General features: G+C 35.9%; 2 protein-coding genes across 2 annotated transcripts; one reads left to right on the top strand and one right to left on the bottom strand.

The window, feature by feature from the left end:
* The first annotated feature begins 11,691 nt into the window (after positions 1-11,691).
* LOC136067852 (ABC transporter G family member 20-like) lies at positions 11,692-14,278 on the top strand. The gene has a single exon (XM_065774202.1). The coding sequence runs from the start codon at positions 11,739-11,741 to the stop codon at positions 13,986-13,988; it is 2,250 nt and encodes a 749-aa protein (XP_065630274.1). The 5' UTR covers positions 11,692-11,738; the 3' UTR covers positions 13,989-14,278.
* Positions 14,279-17,792: 3,514 nt separating this feature from the next.
* On the bottom strand, positions 17,793-18,488 carry LOC136067864 (uncharacterized). Its single transcript, XM_065774226.1, has one exon. It carries the CDS (start codon positions 18,486-18,488, stop codon positions 17,793-17,795), a length of 696 nt encoding a protein of 231 aa, XP_065630298.1.
* Positions 18,489-20,577: the final 2,089 nt, after the last annotated feature.

The raw sequence follows: 20,577 nt of genomic DNA, 5'->3' as shown, positions 1-20,577 counted from the left end.
ATATACATTTTTTAATGTTAACAACTAGTATATATATAAGAAGCTACGAAGATTAAAGAAATAATTAAAACAAAGAAATGAGTGGACATGGTCCACCTACTCTTTGCCAATTTCCCCCCCCCCCCCTTTTTTTTTTGTCTATAAACAATATACACTCACACACACTAGTTGTTAACATTAAAAAATGTATTTAATTTAAGTTTTGTGAAAAATTAATCAAGTTTCAAAAGAGCTCTCTAGATAATTTGTTACTAGCAATGAACACAATATAATAATAATAATGAAAAAGTGAAAATCTACAAAAACAAATAAAAAAATTTCCAAAAAAATTTATTAAAATAAAATTAGATGAACAACTCACATATGAACATGAAATTCATTAAAAAAACTTTTTTTAAAAGTTACATCTAAACAAATTATAAGAATAGTATATGGCTTTAAATATCTATTGACTTTGTGTTTAACTTTAACAATAGGAAAAAACTTACTGACACACGTGTGAGGTCCACCTTTTTTGCGAGAGCCCGAAATAGAGTGCTCTAAGACCACCTAAGAATTAATGTAAATGTAATATATGAATCAAGATCACCCTAGAAAATGAGATATTAAATGGGCGTGAAATATGTTATCCTCATGTCGGACTAAGTGCTAAGTTTCTTGCAGGCAGCATTAGCTGTTTGATTGAAACCTTCAACTGCCTTAAAACTAACCATACAAAGGACAGAAAGGAGTCTAATTATCTTGCTTGGCCCCGTGATTAGTAAAACAAACTCGATTATTGGTTAAAGAGGAAACTGTGATAGCTGATAGCTTGAATAATTGCGAAAGTCAATTAATGAAGGGGAACACAACTTGACTTTTTCCCTCCAAACAATAAAAGCTGAAAACCCCCAAACTCTCACTAATTTTTTTTTTTAAAGAAAAAAATTATTTTAGATAAGATAAAATTTCTAATCTATAACATTCGCTTAATGATTACTTACTGCTTTTTATTATCAAACTAAAATATTATTGATCTTTGGTAGAGACAGATTTTGAACCACAAATTTCTTATATGACGGGACAAAAGATTTTACCAGTCAAATTAACTGAAACTCTCCATAAGTTATCAATTATCACGTACAGATTTAGACTTTTGTATTATTTAAAAAAACATTTTTATTAAAAAAAGAAAAGAAAAAAAAAAGAGAGAATTGGTGAAGAGGAGCTTTTGCATAAATCAAAGAGAAAACTTGTTGCACGTATGAGTTTTTTAAGTGCCCTCCAACTTGCTGCACCACAAACCGATGGTTATGATCACCCTCTTAATGCATGACAGCCAAATTTTAGAACATTTGTCTATAGATTGTGCAAATTATATATATATATATATTAAGTTACACTTGGTGTAACTCTAAGCAATATTACAACACTCAATAATTTGTTATTAAATTCATATTTTGAAAATCTCACCGTTGGATTACATGTTCTATATATTTTTAACATGTATGCCAATTTTCATGTCAAACGATTATTATTTACTATTTGATCCATAAAATTATTTTTTATGAAATATTTTAAACTACACAAACTTGAATTTAAACAATTTATTGATGACATGGCTACCGATCTTTGAACATCTTGAAATTTTGTAAGTACGAAGAATATATAAAGATAATATAATACAACAATGGGTTTGCCTAAATCATTAAATTTTTAAATTTTATATATAATAATGATTTTTTTTCTAGGTTAGGGTGGTCCTGTGACCACGCTGGCTCTAACTTGGAGCCTCCAATGCTGACAAATAGACAGATCTATCATGATCACAAAGATGGAAATTTAACTTGGACATCCAACACCAAACCAACAAGCCCCAAATGGTCTTTTTTTTTTTTTTTGGTGGGGAGTGGGGGATAATTTGATAGTTGGGGTTAGGAAATTTAAACTCTAGATATTTTCATTAAAAATACTAAAATGTGTTAACTAGTCGAGTTATAAGGTTCTTAATTTAGATGGACTTTTTAAGTGCTCCTAGGGCTAGGCCTACCACTAGGCCAATTAGGCAGTCACCTAAGGCCCAAATTTTAACCAATAGGGATATTTCTATACCTATAAGAATATTAATTGGACCCTAAATATTAACCAATAGATGAAAAAAAAAAATAGCAATGCAATGGACACAACAAAATCAAAATGTTACAATAATTTCATAACATTCCTAAATTAACATGTCAACTCACACATTGGCTTACCACAATCTCTAATTAAATTTTTTTGCTATGCTAATTTAGGAATGTTGTGAAATTGTTGTGTTCCTAGCATTATTAAAAAAAAATAGAAACAATAATAGATTATCACCTAAAATTTGTTGTGAAAATATTATGAATCTAACATTATTCANAGATATAATTAAAACAAAGAAATGAGTGGACATGGTCCACCTACTCTTTGCCAATTCCCCCCCCCCCTTTTTGTCTATAAACAATTGAGTAATGTTAGATTCATAATATTTTCACAACAAATTTTAGGTGGTAATCTGTTATTGGTTTTAATTTGAACTCGCCGCTGACATCACTTTTTTACCTATCAATAACAGATTGCTACCTACAATTTGTTGTGAAATTGTGGTGGATATAACATTACTCTAAACAATTTCTTTTGAATAATGCTAGGAACACAACAATTTCATATTCCTAAATTAGCATAGCAAAAAAATTTGATTAGAGATTGTGGTAAGCCCACATGTGAGTTGACATGTTAATTTAGAAATGTTGTGAAATTATTGTAGCATTTTGATGTTTTTGGTCCATTGCATTGCTATTTTTTTCATCTATTGGCCAATATTTAGGGCCTAATTAATATTCTTATAGGTATAAAAATATCTTTATTGGTTAAAATTTGGGGCCTTAGGCGACCACCTAATTGGCCTAGTGGTAGGGCTAGCCTTGGGAGCACTTGAAAAGTCCATCTAAACTAAGAACCTTGTAACTCAACTAGTTAGAACATTTTAGTATTTTCAATGAAAATATCAAGGATTTAAATTTCCTGACCCCAACTATCAAATTATCAAAGGCCACCTGGGGCTTGTTGGTTAGGTGCTGGATGTCCAAGATAAAAATTCCATCTTTGTGATCATGATAGATCTGCTCGTTTGTCAGCACTGGTGGCTCCACGTTAGAGCCAGGGTGGTCACAGGACCACCTTGAGCTAGAAAAAAAAAACCATTATTATATATAAAATTTAAAAATTTAATGATTTTTTTACCCTTAAAAAAATGTGTGACTACCCTAAATTTTTTTAAGCTCAATATAATTAAACTTCGGACAAAATTTCGCAACAAATTAACTTGGTTATAGACTAAAGTTACAACTCCACTAAATAATTTTTTTTTTAATAGATACGAATTTTGACAAATACACAATTAGATTACTTTTTTTTCCTAATATCCTCTATACTTGCAAAACTTCAAGAAGATCAAAGATCAATAGTTTATGGATCAGTTAGTAAATAACATCCAATTGACATGAAATTTGACATGCGTTTTAAGAACATAAAGAACATACAATTCAATAGTTAGATTTTCAAAATATGTAACCATGTTAATTTGTTTAGCGAAAGTTGTGTTCTTAAGCTATAACTAAGTTTGTAGTCAAATTTTGTCCTCAAACTTTGTTCCTCAACAATATATTGAGTCCTTACAAACAAAAAGAAAAATCCAAGAAAAATTTTATTTAACTAAAATTTTGAAAAAAATGTAGCTTGTAGCATTGAGAATGAGATTATCATGCAACGATTTCAAAATAAAAAAAAAAAAAAAAATTCGTAGAAGAAAATTGTAAGACTTCATGTATTTGGGTTTTTTTCTTTTTTTGCTTTTATTTTTTTTTGTTGTCAATATATAAATTTATCTTTTTATTATATTTTGTTTAATTTAAGTTTATTCATTACCACCCTAAAAAAAATTCCTGGAGCCACTACTATTTGTCAGCAACTTATTTGGGTTTTTGAGTTTTGTGTTTTGCTGAAATTAATTTAGATTCAGATTAGTGAAAGGCAAAGGGAGTAGTAACAAACTATTCTAACATAGGAAAAGAAACATGTTCATCTAGAAAAGTAAGTGCATTTGGGAAAACACTAAGCCAAGAAATAACACAAATTGCATTTGGGGAAAATATTTTATAAAGTGAGAGTATAGGTAATAGGTGATGAGATCGAAGGCCAACATAAAGCTTGTTTTCTACTTTTCTTGCCTACAAACACTAACCATGCAGACAGTCCATGGTAGATAAAGAGATAAACACTCAACTAATTCAGTCCACAGCAGATATAACATCCTTACCTACCATAATCTCAATTGCATGAGAAAAAAGAGCTCGAAATGAAGTATGGTTAAGTACAATCAAGAAAAAAAAGTCCCTATTAATAAGAGCACGTCATGTACCAGAATATTTTTTCGTGAAGGGAATGAATGCGTGTGGAGATTATATTAGGAGGCGTAGGTAACCACTTTGCCATAAAAGCAGAGCGACTAGTAGTCCAATAATAATGCAATTGAAATTAATTAAGGGCAAACGTTTTAATTTTATTTAAATTTCAAAAAGTTCTGCCTCCTTAAATTTAATGATAAATAATAAAAGTGTCCCAAATTCACAAAAGCAAGTGAAGTAAATTTTGGAATATCCAATAAACGATTTTGGCAATTAGGAAGAAAAAATATATGGATAAACAATGTGGTTTTCTTTGATTTTGACACACTACCAAGCTGTGGGCCAATGATTACAATTTTTTTTTTCAAACTTGGGTTTCGCAAAGATATTTAGTGAACAAAACCATATAAATATTAAAAATCCAATTGCAATGGATGTAATTATTATTGTTTTATTGCATTTAGGAAGCGAATTGACCACATATCTATCCATTCATCTCTGGGAAAACTACCCAATTAGTTGAATACAAATTTTCTGCCATACTAAGGATCGGTTTGAGACCCGCTTATTTTGCTGAAACTAAAAACTTTTTACTGAAAGTACTGTAGATAAAGGTAAAAGTTAATTAAAATAGTATAATATGATCCATGAATAGTATTAAAAAGTGCAGTGAAACCCATGAATATAGCAAAAATAAATTGAATAATAAAACAAGCTGGCAAAATTAAGCTATGTTAAACGCACACTTTATGTTCCATGATTCTATCAATCACAACTCATTGTGAATTTATTTGATTTTCTTTATAAAATAACTAAAATTAAAAAAAAAAAAAATCAATTACATGGCATACTATATATAATTTATAAAGCGTCAAGTGAAACACAAAAAAATCTTATAGATGATTTGTTGAATGATCAAATAATAAATAATATCTTGTTTTTAATAAAAAATAATGAAAATAATCAAAGACTCTGATCATTCCTCTTCCGTGTATGGGTGTACTGGAAATTCTTTCATAAAGCTTGTTGTCTATAGTGTATCAAAGTTTTAGATTATTTTTTTCATCCACTATACTAGAAATTCAAACATGTATCCACTATCCAGTAACTCTTGAATTAAAAATCTCATCCTACACATTACTTTTACAATTAAAAAATGAGTCATTTGTGTTATAATTCAACGATAAAGTTTTAGGTTTCTTGGTAATAGTGTAAAATTATTTAGGTTTCAAACGAAAAAATTTATTTATAATTTAAAAATAGGAATGTGTCTTTTATTCCTTGCTGATTGCAAGGAAATCCTGGGAGGGAAAGTGATAGAAAAAGACAGCTTTACGATTTCAAAGACATTAAAACTTGTCTAAAAAGACAACTATTTGAAAAATCTTGTCTAAAGCATTTTATTTATTTATTATTCTTTATAGAATTGCTGTAGATCATTTCGACTGATTTCACAAATCTATGTCCGTCTAAAACTTTTATCTACAAGGTCACTGTACACAATTGATTTTGTTGAAACTAAATATAGATAAAATAGTTGGATATATTAGACTATAAGATTAGAAATTATTTAAGTAACCTCATACAAATCTTTTATGCACAAATTTTGTATAAAAAAATACCTTCTGATGATGCTGAAAAAATCAACAGTGGATTGCACAATGCTCGTACCCTCGAAACGACGCCTGCACAGAGAAAAGAGGACCTAACAGAGAGCACCGGTGTGGTGCCGGCCAATTACCCTCCGAAGGTCAAGTTAGAAAGTATGCTCACAACTTTAGAATGCTAGAATAGGTTAATTATGCGTACCTTGGCTTATGAGGGTATTGGGGCTTTTATAGTGGCTTGAGATTGGCATCCCTTCCTTGATGCGGAAGTCTTTTCCTTATAGGACTCTTCTTGTGGAGTCCAAAACGTGATGAACAAGTCTCCTCCTTACGCGGAAGATTTCTACCAAGTATACCAGATTTTCGAAGTCCTACTAGCGCAAGGACTCTATTTGGGCTCTTACGAGAATGGGCCAAAATATCCCTCCTTAGGGGCTCAGCAGGCCCATGGATAACTAGCCCACCATTATTCAGCCCGTCCATGTCCGGTCCGTTCACATCAGGTCCGTCCACATAGGGCCCGTGCAAATGATGGATCCGTCTATTCGGGCTTAAGAGATTTTTCCCCTTTCAGCTGCCCCCTCACCCGATGGGTCCGTCAGCACATATGAACGGACCCATGGGGTGACGGATTTAAAACTCGGTAGCCTGTCTTGTAAATTTTCATCCGTACAATGCTGAGTCAGGAGCTGGCGCATTAATGCGTTGTGCCAAATGTCAATCTGCTAGTGGCTGTTGTTTTGGAACGAGGCGTCGCTTCGTCTTCCGTGCACTCCCAGTATAAATATTAGGCCTCCGCCTCTCATTTCTCCACTTGCTGCTGGAAGAGGTTTGTCAGAGCGAGTCCGTCACGTTTGTCAGAGCACAACCCGTTCACTCAAGCATCCGTCACTCGTCGTATCCTACTACAAGCTCCTGGTGAGTTTGTTTTATATCCGTCCTTCCTTTTTTCTTTTATTTGCACTTTAATGAGTCCGTCGTTATCTCCAACCCGTCAGAGTCTTAGGTTCTTTAATTATATGTAGGAAATGTCTAGTGCGTCAAGTAACCAGTCGGTCGTTCCCGACGGGGCGGACTACGAGGGGATATATCCGTCAGGTCCCAGAGACCACGACGTCTCGAGCGAGAGTAGTCCGTCGTCATCTTCCTCGTCCTCAACATATGAGGGCCTGGAGATGATTGAAGCCCAGGAGGTTCCAGATGACGAAGAACAAATAGTGGGGTCCATCGTAGGGGTTGATGGACTTAGGGAGTTCATCTTGCCCCCAGAGTGGACGGTCCACGCTTTTACGTCGACCATCAAGGAAGGTCACTTCAACACAATAAGGGACCGTTACCAAATTCCTGACCATATCCCACTCCGTCTACCTTACAAGTCGGAGAAGTGTTATTACGAAGGAGTGGACGGAGTGGGCGTGTACGAGTCGGTGTTAAAGGCTGGGTTGCGGTTCCCATTGAGTTCACTACACCGCGAACTCTTAAGTTACCTAGGCATATCCGTCAGCCAGGTGTCCCCCAATGCCTGGAGGGTCTTTATTGCCATGGAGGTCCTGTACGGAGCCATGACGGACGGAGCGAGGAGGCTCACAATAAGAGAGTTCCTTCATTGCTACCGTCCAGATGAAATAGATAAGTCAAGGGGCATGTATAGCTTCGTCCCTAGGAGTCCCGTTCTGAAAGTCATCTACGAGACCCTGGACTCAAACAGAGACTGGAAGAGTCGTTATTTCTTCATGGAAGGAGACGACTGGATGAGTCATGCAGGGGAGACGGACTTCATGCCCGTCGACACAGTTTGGGGCATTTTAAACTCATCTGGTATGGTCCGTTGTAAACCACTCCGTTCATTCATGTAATTTGTAATGTTTCTAACCTCCGTCTTCTATTTTGCAGTTCGACGGCGTCCCCAAGTTACACTCGAGGAATTTAGTTTCCTTGAAAAGATTTTTTCCAAGACAACTCCAGAGGAGAGGACGTGGGCCAAGCTCGTCAACCTCAATACTATTCATTGGTATTGCGACGGTCCTGAACCCACCCCGGCGGCCAAAGTACGAGAAAACGACCCGTCTGCGTAAGTCCGTCCATCTCTTGCCATTTTCACTTCTTTTTTTTTTTTTTTGTTTGTTTTTTTTTTCTATAATCCGTCGTCCTTTTTCAGAGATGGAGGATGCCAAAAGACGGGTGGCCATAAGACTTCAGGCCGCGAAGAACAAAAAAACCGGGACGGACGCAATGGGGACGGGCTCTAGCAAGCCCTCTCTAAAACGGAAACTGCCTATGAAGAGCGAAGGTCCGTCCAAGCAGCCTAAAGTTCCTTTGGACCCGGTCCTTGGCTTGATGGCCGAGGGGAGCAAGTCAGTCCCTCCGTCTAAGCATGGCAAAGGCAAGGGGCTGATGACGGGTCAGCCAGGCGAGCAGAAGAAACCACCCGTCTTGCTCCGCGAGGATTCCAAGTATGCCTTGGAAAGGATGTCGTCGATCATCACTACCGACGACTACGAGGATCTTGGGAACCACTCGACGGAGGCGATGGGAGAGACGACCCTCTTTAGCATTGCCCAGGTAATGATCCGTCCACCTTATTCTGTCCGTTCACCCCTGTTTTCTTTGTGTTTCGCTAACTTATTTTTGCCGTCTTCAGGCTATGATTATGACGAAGGGCCTCATGGGACGGTGTCTTAATCAAGAGACGACCATTGGCCGACTCCGTGAGAAGGCCAAGGTGACGGAGGGGGATCTGCTCGACCTGAAGGCCTGGAAGATCACTCATGAGAAAAAGCTGGGGATGGCCGAGACGGCCCGAGATGAGGCCGTTCAGATGGTGGAAAACCTGAAAAAAGCCTTAGTGGACAAAGACGACGAGGTCCGTCATGCCAAGGAGGAAGCCGTACGAGAGTACCGTGACTCCAGTGAGGTTATTGCGGAGCTAAGTCTAGTCTACAACGACGGGTTCGACGATGCCCTCCGTCAGGTGAGGAGGTTGTATCCCGATTTGGACTTGTCCGCCGTCTCCGTCTCTGCCCCGGAGCCGTCCACTGCCCAGCCTGCCCAGACCGAGGATACAGACGCTCTTTTTGATGAGGATGGCGTTGTCCGTGAAGCTCCCTTGGATCATACTGCTGTAGATAGCAAGGCCAAAGATGCTGGGGACCGTCCAGATGTAGAAGAAGAAGGAGCTTGATTATACCAACTCTCCTTTGTAATAACTTAGTTTTTTTTTTTTTTTTTTTTTTTTTTTAAAGTGTGGAACAATTTATAACACCCGTTATGTTTTACGGGGTTTATTTATACACTGACCGTTCAGTATGTTTGTTATGCAATGGGTCCGTTGACCTTCTTTTTTATCTGTGGGATGCATTTTTTTTTATTTTCAACGCCTTTTTGTGCTTAAGTGAGCATACTGTCTAACTTGACCTTCGGAGGGTAATTGGCCGGCACCACACCGGTGCTCTCTGTTAGGTCCTCTTTTCTCTGTGCAGGCATCGTTTCGAGGGTACGAGCATTGTGCAATCCACTGTTGATTTTTTCAGCATCATCACCTTCCATTATAGTTGCTTTCACTGCACCATTCCTCAATAGATATAAAGAATGCTTTTTTTTTCTTGAAGTAAAATCTTTTCAAACATAAAGTTACAAATAAAAAGTTATACATGTAAAATACTTTCGTAAAATATATTCAGACGTTTGGTATTACAATTAAAAAATTTCAAGCAAACTATCAAAACCAGTGACTCAGCCGCCGAAATTGTTGGTGTCAGAGATTCACTGACCTGATCGTTGGAACCGGCAGTCGGAATGATGGCTCCAACAATTAGACTGATGGAAACCACCACTGGAGTGGTGTTTCCAATGACCAAACTGCTAGCATCGATTGTCAAAACGGCAGCTTCATCCTCTAGATTGTCGACACTTGTAGTTAGAGCGGTAGCTTCGACCATCAGACCCTTATATCGGTAGCCGAAGAGGCAGCTCTGGCCACCAAACCACTGGCACTAGTTGTCCAACCCATCAAACAAGTGACCTAGCCACCAGATGGGGTGAAGGAAGCCACTGTGTTCTTTTGTAAATTGTTTTACCAAATTTTTAAGGGTAAAACGTTTTACAAATTTTTATAAAGGACTTGATGATCAACGAAAAATATTTTATAAATTTAACCACATTTTACCTGCAAACAAACATTTGAAAATGGGAAAACATTTTCTATAATATTTTTTATTTCAAAATAAATGGAGCGTTTATTTTAAATATTATTAAGAATAGAAAAGAATCAAAACAAAGCCTAAAAATGGAAAAAAATGAAGCAACCAAATACCTCAAACTGAATGGCAATTCATATAATTTTCCACCTATATTTTTAATTGCATGACCAATTTAAAAAGTCATCTATAACTTTTTAAAATTATTTAAGAAATCACATGGTTTAATATTTATTTTTATGAATAAAGATAATATATTAAGAAGAAACCATAAGAATGTGTCCAAAGCCATCTCTTGCTTCGGTGAGAAAAACCTACGTAAGAAGAGAAGAGATGATAAAGGAACTATAAGAAGAGAAGAGATGATAAAGGAACTATCTCAATTGCAAATTTGCAATAAGTAGTCCAATGAGCCAAATTATGTATGTACATAGATAGGTTAATGAATAGTCGCATAAGATTGGAGAAGATTTTATTGAAAGGGTTTAAAGGAAAACTTTGTTAGAGCAACCCAAACATGTTCTTTCTAAAAAAAAAAAAGAAAAAAAGAGAGAGAAAGGACCACAACTTTTTATGTCATAATTTTGCCTTCATTTGTGGCTAATAGAGAAAAAAATTATGAATTAATGTAAAAGTGATAGGTAATTAATCATAATCTAACACGCACATAAGATAATGTGATAAATATTGTGGTTAATTTAAATAACTCTTTCTTTTTTTGGGTTAAATATTAGATGAAACGATGTTAGTACAAAAATGTTAAGACTATAACTTTTTACACAACTTTGTTACAATTTGTCCATGTAATGAGTTGTGAGAGATGAAATTATGAATTCATATAGACTCACCACTTTTACTCTATCATTAACAATTTGTCACGTAGGCAAGTTATATAAAAAAGACTTAGTTTAGATCCATTGCATTAAGTGCATTGGACCCGGTTAAATAGTAACATATGTTTAAAAGTGGATACATGTCATCATTTTAATGAGTCCAGTGCTACTGAACACTAAACTTAAGCTTAACTAATATAAAGAATTGTGATCTTAACATTTCTCGTATCAATGATTCAATAATGAGAATAATGATAGTACCGCAATAAAATCCACAACTTGTCCATATGCAAAGCTGTAAAAAGTGAATTCATAACAACTCATTAATATGGATAAGTTGTGAATTTTACCGCCTTACTAACATTTTTCAACCAAGCTCGTGAGAGGTTGGTTGTCAAATTTCTAAAGTTCTGTTTGGAATTTCTAGACGCTGAATTTGTCGTTAGTAAAGCTCATGAAGCATTAGGGAAAAAAAAAAAAAAAAAACTCATGAAGCCTTCTACCTCAAGACTTGACTTGGTAGAAATGTAAACTAGCAAAGCTGCACAACTCCTCTCACCTACTGTACCCGCAACGGTTGGATACTTAGAAATCACCGAACATCCTCTCTCTCTATTTTCCTTACTTACTATAAATTCTGCCTAAACCCCAACAACACAACACCCACGAATCTCTCGTGTAGCACCCTCAAACATGTCATCGGCAGTAAAAACATCAGCACCAAAAATAGCCGATGACGAGCTCTCTTTCTTCAACCAAACCCAAACAATGGAGCTCAAGCCACTCTCGTGTAAACGACACATCTCCCCCACGCTCGGCGAGCTCTTGAAGCGAGTCGAGGATGCACAGTCAGACACTTCTGGCCCCAACACACCACGCCCTCATCGAGTCCTCGATGTCTCATACGCATGTAGCTCCGTATCTTCATCTTACCCTTTTGTTCTTTCATTCAAAAACCTCACCTACAGTGTCAAGGTTCGCCAGAAGATGTCGTTTTCCTCATGCTTCTCTCGAAACGACAAGTCGTTGCATAATTTGGAAGCGGTGGAGAGTAATAAGATCAGTGTTAACACCAAGGTTTTACTGAATGATATCTCTGGGGAAGCCAGAGAGGGAGAGATCATGGCTGTTCTTGGAGCTAGTGGGTCTGGGAAATCAACGCTCATCGATGCTCTTGCTGATCGAATTTCAAAAGAAAGCCTCAAAGGGTCTGTGACTTTGAATGGTGAAGTGTTGGAGTCGAGTCTTTCGAAAGTGATCTCTGCGTATGTTATGCAAGATGACCTTTTGTTTCCTATGTTATCTGTGGAAGAAACGCTCATGTTCTCAGCCGAGTTTAGGCTCCCTCGATCACTCTCGAAGTCAAAGAAGAGAGCCAGAGTTCAGGCGCTAATCGACCAATTAGGCCTTCGAAATGCAGCCAAGACTGTGATTGGTGATGAAGGCCATAGAGGTGTTTCCGGTGGTGAGCGTAGGCGTGTTTCGATTGGAATCGATATCATTCATGACCCAATACTCCTTTTTCTCGACGAGCCCACTTCTGGACTCGATTCGACCAGTGCGTTCATGGTAGTGAAAGTGTTGCAGCGAATTGCTCAGAGTGGAAGCATTGTCATCATGTCGATACATCAACCCAGTTACAGAATTCTCAGCTTATTAGACCGCTTGATCTTCCTCTCACACGGACAAACCGTGTTCAGCGGCTCTCCAACGTGCTTACCTCACTTCTTCGCCGAGTTTGGACACCCAATACCAGAGAACGAGAATCGAACTGAGTTCGCCCTCGATCTGATTCGAGAGCTCGAAGAAGATCCGGAAGGGACCAAGAACTTGGTCGAATTCAACAAGTCATGGCAAGCAAAGAAGGACCAAGGAAACAACTACTTCCACAGCGGTCCAAAGCTGTCCCTCAAAGACGCCATTAGCGCAAGCATTTCGAGAGGAAAATTAGTCTCTGGTGCACCAAACAATACCACTGGTCTCACATCTTCGGTCCCAACTTTTGCCAACCCATGCTGGATTGAAATGATGGTCGTAGCAAAACGGTCCCTTACAAACTCGAGCAGAATGCCTGAACTTTTCGGAATCAGACTCGGTGCAGTGCTTCTTACTGGGATTATCTTAGCCACCATGTTCTGGCGGCTCGATAATTCACCAAGAGGAGCACAAGAGCGTTTAGGGTTCTTCGCTTTCGCTATGTCCACAACCTTTTATACTTGTGCTGAAGCCATCCCTGTGTTCCTTCAAGAGCGTTACATTTTCATGAGAGAAACAGCTTACAATGCTTATCGTCGATCTTCCTACGTTCTTGCTCACTCTATCATTTCAATCCCTTCTTTAATCTTCCTCTCTTTCACCTTCGCAGCCATTACTTTCTGGGCAGTTGGCCTAGCTGGTGGACTCTCAGGGTTCTTCTTTTTCCTCTTCACAATCTTCGCATCGTTTTGGGCTGGAAGTTCGTTCGTAACGTTTCTATCAGGGGTAGTAGCTCATGTCATGTTGGGTTACACAGTTGTGGTTGCTATCTTAGCTTACTTTTTGTTGTTCAGTGGGTTTTTCATCACCAGGGATCGAATCCCAGTTTACTGGCTTTGGTTCCATTATCTTTCTCTGGTGAAGTACCCCTATGAAGGTGTTTTGCAAAACGAATTCGATGACCCAGTGAAGTGCTTTGTCAGAGGAGTCCAAATGTTCGATAACACGCCACTTAGGTTGGTGCCAGACTCGGTTAAGGTGAACCTGTTGAAGAGCATTAGCGATACATTGGGCATGAACATCACGAGCACAACTTGTGTGACCACGGGTTCTGATATACTAAAGCAACAGGGAATCACTGATATAAGCAAGTGGAATTGTTTGTGGATCACTTTGGCTTGGGGTTTTTTCTTTAGGATTTTGTTTTATTTTTCTTTGTTGCTTGGGAGCAAGAACAAGAGGAGGTAAAAGACAAAATTGTCAGGAGGGTTGGAAGGGCTAAAAAAAATCTATTGTGGCCTCGTGAGTAAAAGATTCTTGTTTTAATAGTTAATTAATTGTTGTTACTGTCTTTTTTTAATTTTTTGGGATAAACTTTTGTTAGTTAGTTGAATTTGTTTACATTCAGCAAAAAAAAAAATGTTGAATTTGTCTACAAAGATGGGATCTAATTGTTCCTTGATCCCACTTGGCTTCAATGTAAACCTGTAATTCACAACATTTGTTACTATATAATATATGTTCAGCATTTTTGTTTTTGTTTTTGAATCTGTACAAGAGACTAATATATGCAACATGCTCCTATAAAAGCACAAGACTGTAAAAAATAAAATAAAAAATAAAGCATAAGACAAAATTTTCCTTAGGTAGTGTTTGGAAAGATTACTCAGAAAAATGCATTTTGTGAAGTGTGTTTTTTTGAAAAATTGTGTTTGGTATGATGCTAAAACTTTTTCTTAAAGACAATTTTGCTGAATGGAATTGCGTTTGGTTTGAAAAGTAAACAATGATTTAACCATTTTTATGAGGATGAATAAGGTAACAAAAAATTAATTGTTTCTTATTAATTGTATACATCAAAATTGACATACATTATAATTGACAACAATTACATTAAATCTCAAAAATAAAAAATTTAAAATCTTAATAAAATAATATCTACTTAAATACAATCACCTATATAATAATAAAAAAATAAATTAATAAATATATTTTTAAAAATAAAATCACTTGTATAATAATAATAACAAAATCTTCTATTATCTAAAAACAATCTCTTCCACCGATTAAACTTAGCCACATACCCCAACCATAGCAATTTGTCACCCCAAAAAAAATCTGTCACTCTTTGTTTTGTCCTTTTATTTTCTCTTTCTCCTCCATTATTCAATCCAATCCATTTCCCTTTCTTTTTTGCATTTCTCATCAGGGCCATCACCTTACGATTCCACCTACCCCACCCCTGTTTCTCTAGTTCCCTATCTTCGTCTTCTTCTTCTTCCTTTCCCCACCTTCTAATATTTTTCAGAGGAGTCCAAATGTTCGATAACACGCCACTTAGGTTGGTGCCAGACTCGGTTAAGGTGAACCTGTTGAAGAGCATTAGCGATACATTGGGCATGAACATCACGAGCACAACTTGTGTGACCACGGGTTCTGATATACTAAAGCAACAGGGAATCACTGATATAAGCAAGTGGAATTGTTTGTGGATCACTTTGGCTTGGGGTTTTTTCTTTAGGATTTTGTTTTATTTTTCTTTGTTGCTTGGGAGCAAGAACAAGAGGAGGTAAAAGACAAAATTGTCAGGAGGGTTGGAAGGGCTAAAAAAAATCTATTGTGGCCTCGTGAGTAAAAGATTCTTGTTTTAATAGTTAATTAATTGTTGTTACTGTCTTTTTTTAATTTTTTGGGATAAACTTTTGTTAGTTAGTTGAATTTGTTTACATTCAGCAAAAAAAAAAATGTTGAATTTGTCTACAAAGATGGGATCTAATTGTTCCTTGATCCCACTTGGCTTCAATGTAAACCTGTAATTCACAACATTTGTTACTATATAATATATGTTCAGCATTTTTGTTTTTGTTTTTGAATCTGTACAAGAGACTAATATATGCAACATGCTCCTATAAAAGCACAAGACTGTAAAAAATAAAATAAAAAATAAAGCATAAGACAAAATTTTCCTTAGGTAGTGTTTGGAAAGATTACTCAGAAAAATGCATTTTGTGAAGTGTGTTTTTTTGAAAAATTGTGTTTGGTATGATGCTAAAACTTTTTCTTAAAGACAATTTTGCTGAATGGAATTGCGTTTGGTTTGAAAAGTAAACAATGATTTAACCATTTTTATGAGGATGAATAAGGTAACAAAAAATTAATTGTTTCTTATTAATTGTATACATCAAAATTGACATACATTATAATTGACAACAATTACATTAAATCTCAAAAATAAAAAATTTAAAATCTTAATAAAATAATATCTACTTAAATACAATCACCTATATAATAATAAAAAAATAAATTAATAAATATATTTTTAAAAATAAAATCACTTGTATAATAATAATAACAAAATCTTCTATTATCTAAAAACAATCTCTTCCACCGATTAAACTTAGCCACATACCCCAACCATAGCAATTTGTCACCCCAAAAAAAATCTGTCACTCTTTGTTTTGTCCTTTTATTTTCTCTTTCTCCTCCATTATTCAATCCAATCCATTTCCCTTTCTTTTTTGCATTTCTCATCAGGGCCATCACCTTACGATTCCACCTACCCCACCCCTGTTTCTCTAGTTCCCTATCTTCGTCTTCTTCTTCTTCCTTTCCCCACCTTCTAATATTTTGGCTCTTTTATTTTAAGAAAACTGATACATAAATTCATTACAAAGACACTACAAAAGCACAACCGGAACAGCCAGCAACACAGAAAAAAAATAAAAAATAAAAAAATAACAATAACACATAGTAGAGAACAAAAGAAATGACAAAGCAATATGCTAGAAGCCAGCAGGAAAAAAAAATTCTCCAAGAGCGACAGGAAGCTCTATTTAATATAGAATAAAACACCAGCCCATAATAATTCTCCATACTCTCTTGGATATGGGGCATTCAAAGAAAATGTGCTCCCTGTTCTCAATTCTATTTTTGCAGATAACACAATTAGCATCAGCAATTACTCCCATTGCAAATGGCCTTTCCTTTGTTAACAACTTGTCCTGAATTGCTAGCCAACCAATAAAAGCGTGAAAAAAGAGGTAGGATCATCCGATCATGGAGGTAAATCACATCTTACTGAGCATGATCACATTGGCCTGTGGCCCAGTGCTAATGAGTCTCACGCTACTTGAACCCAAGCACAACAACGAGGTGGACTAGATACTTAACTCCTAGAACCCCACTAACTAGGCTTCTATGTGAACTAATAATTCAGATAGGAGGAGCATGCATCAATTGTGCTGCACAGAGTAATAGTCTAATTATATTGGGAGGGAGAGTAATGTTTGGATCTGTTTATTTTGTTAAATTTAAATTTTTTTTTGCTGAAAGTATCGTAGATAGATGTAAAAATTGGTTGAATTAGTATAGTAAGATTCATCAATAGTACCAAAAATTACAGTGGGATTCATGAATAGTAGCAAAAATAAATTGAATAGTAAAATAAGTTGGCAAAATTAATCATGTCAAATGTACACTAAATTTCAATTGGACAAGAAGAAAGGCTGCCAGATCCAACGGGCACCGAACAACTTTGCGGCCCAATTCATAAAAAGAGACACTTTCTATGTTAGGCCCTACTAGTTTATCCTTGGGCTAAAAGGCTCAAGCTCAGAATTTGTTCATGTTTAGATCTGCATAGTGGCATGACAATGTACTAACCCAGCCTACATCCGGCCCATCCAACAACTTCCGAATATCCAGTATTCACCATCCATACCAGCAAAAAGAAAAGAAAAATCAAGCAATTATATGTATACGCTACATTGACACATTGCTACTATGTGTGATTGCTACCCACCCATGTGGGGGTTGGCCCACTAAACCCATGGACCTGGGGCATGATTTTACCTTAGCAATTCACAAAAAAATCCACCCACCTTAATGTTCCACTTGGCAATAAGCTTACGTTACCAGACACGTGTTGCTACTATAGATCATTGCAACTAACTTGTTTATCGATACATAATTAGGTGCATATTAAAACTTTTATCTATGTTAAATGCTATTGATTTTTTTTTTTTTTTTTGAGAAAGAACTTGAGTACTTTTATTAATGTAAATGAGTTATATCTGAATGTAACACTGAAACAATATGAGAATGTACATCTTCTATCCATACTTGAAAATTTAGTATGCTTATAGCATGTCTCACCAGATTATGAGCTACACGATTGCTGTTTCTCTTTACATGAGAATACAACACTCTTTGAAAATGACTTGAGTAAATTTTCTCATCCTCCACAAGCAGACCCAACGGGCATAGGCTCTGTTTTTGAGATTTCAAAGCTTGAATCAAATGTAATGCATCACCTTCGAGAATGACATTTTGGAACCCCAGCTCATGTGCAAACGACAGAGCTTTCCAAGCAGCCAACACTTCTGTCACCTTAGCTTTATACGCCTGAAGAATCTTCTCTGAACAAGAAGCTAAGACATCACCATAGCTATCCCTTATTACAACACCAACACCTGACTTATTTGCATCATCAAAAACCGCTCCATCAAAGTTAACTTTCACGAAACTAGCTTGTGGTGCTCTCCACTTGTTTCCTTCATTTCTGTTACTCCTTACATGTGTACTTGATGCTTCTGTGTTGGCTTTGTATTGTGCCAACAATTCAGTTGCCTGTTCAGCAACATGGTGCATCGGACAGGCTTGCAAATTGAGCCTCACCTTGTTCCTTTGATTCCAAACAGTCCATGTCGTGTAAGCCAGCAGCTCCAAAGACTTCCCTTCCTCTATCATCCATGACAGCAGCTCCCTTACACATGTGAACTCAATTTCGCACCTAAACCCTCATTTTTCGTGATCAGCCCACACTACATCCAGCTTTGGACATGACCACAAAGTATGCACCGAGTCCTCCACTGCCAGTTTACACCTCTCACAGATTGGTTCCTCTAAAATTTTTCTATGCATCAAAGCTTGTTTGGTTGGAAGTACATTACGGCAAGCTCTCCAAAGAAAAATTTTTATCTTTGGAGGAGCTTGCATCTGCCATACTTCCTTCCAAACTCGTTTATGACAGATAGGAGGAGTTTGTGAATTTAATTGCAGCTCCTCTTCTTCTTTAAGGAACCTATATCCGGACTTACAAGTGTAATTTCCTAAGGTTGAGTAAGGCCAATACAAAGTGTCCTCTGTTAGATGTCGACTTAGGGGGATTTTCTTGATCAACTTAGCATCCTCTTCCACAAATAATCCATCCACCATCTCTTCATTCCATCTTCTTGTGCTTGGGTCAATAAGTGAATCTATGGTATAATTTTTAAAACTCTCTAATGGGCAAGTAGGCAGAAACGTTGGGTGTTTTCTTGGCAGCCAACGTTGCTGCCAAATGTTTAGTTTTTCTCCTCTTCCTACCCTCCATAATGCCCCCCTTTGAATGATGTCTCATCCTTTAAGGATACTCTTCCAAGCATAAGACCCCATCCTTGAATCGGCAGCCTCCATAAGTGATGAATTTGGGAAGAAACGAGCTTTAAATACCTTGTAGAAGAGTGAGGTTTTATTAAATGCTATTGATGGTTCTTATATTTTGTCAACTCTTTAAAAAAATAAAAATAAAAACCTTATAAGAATATTATTCGGTTAGGATTCGAACTATGCCTGCATTAAAAACTAGTTAGTGTCTTGACATTATGATAAAGACAATTATCATAGAGTGGACGACATACGTTCAAATTTTATTGTGTATATATATAGAATATCATTTGGTAGAACATGCAATTTTTTTTCATTCTTTTTTTTTTTTATTATATTTTTGTTGCTTCTTAACTTAATATGAGATGTAATAAATTTATTTCATGTGTGCATTTTCAAATAAGATATTAAAAAAAACCAATCTTTAGAACATGGTATACTTTTTCGTTAATATTTATATTTAGACTAATAATAAGTTTGTGTAAGAAAATATGGATTAATTTTAAATAGAATATAAGTTGTTTCAAATTGGAACTAAATGTATAGAATGAGATAGAAGAAGTCTTAGATTGATTTAAAATAGTTTTTGGTATGTTGGAAGTATTACACATTCAAATTTTTACATAGAATTGTAATAATTTATTGATTGAGTTTTTTTAAAAGATTCGTGAATCTACATATAAAAATAATTGAAGTCCATTTAAAATAAGAGACACTTGACTTTAAATTTGTGGGTAGTTAAACAAACACTTGGCGCAAAGTTAAAATTCAATTAGAATCTAATTTGAATTATTGATTGAACTTTCTCCCTACTTCCACTTTAACATAATGCATATGACATGATATGATGATTAGATGTTCACATTTTCATTTGATCAAAAATTACCTCTATTTATAAGGGGAAAAATGGTCAATTTATGCCTTTTTGTTGAAAACATTTTGAACAACAAAGAATGACAATTTCAACAGGTAGTACCTGTTTTTTCCATTATAAATTGAAACAAATCATGGCCGTTCCATGTTGTCCAGGCTTGTCTCAAAGAACTTCAACTATCTATAAAGCTATGAACCTCCAATTTTTCCTCCTATGGTTCTTTTCGGACCAATGAACCATCAACTTAAGGTCTTAGCCTAAGCCGTCATTTATAAAAAGGCCTCACCCCATTGTAAAAAGAACAAATTTGTAAAATGGTGTTAGGAATATTACAAATTTTATTATAAGGTAAATTACAACTTACCTACATATGGTTTGGTTGAAATTTAAGTTCTACTTATTTTTAAAAGTTGCACTTTGCTTACCTGAATTCACTCTGTTAGACTTTTGTAACCCACTCTGTACTTTACTGTTAAAAACACAAAAAATGTAACAAAATTAAAAGAAACAAGATAAAAAAAAGTTTGTGAACAAATT

Source organism: Quercus suber, unplaced genomic scaffold (assembly GCF_002906115.3).
Source record: "Quercus suber isolate HL8 unplaced genomic scaffold, Cork oak 2.0 scaffold_88, whole genome shotgun sequence".
Classification (NCBI taxonomy): domain Eukaryota; kingdom Viridiplantae; phylum Streptophyta; class Magnoliopsida; order Fagales; family Fagaceae; genus Quercus; species Quercus suber.
The sequence above is the reverse complement of the archived record's forward strand: the minus strand, read 5'-3'. Positions and strand labels throughout refer to the sequence as shown.

Coding starts and splice junctions, on each gene's coding strand:
- LOC136067852 (XM_065774202.1), top strand. CDS start 11,739: ATGTCATCGGCAGTAAAAACATCAGCACCAAAAATAGCCGATGACGAG.
- LOC136067864 (XM_065774226.1), bottom strand. CDS start 18,488: ATGATAGAGGAAGGGAAGTCTTTGGAGCTGCTGGCTTACACGACATGG.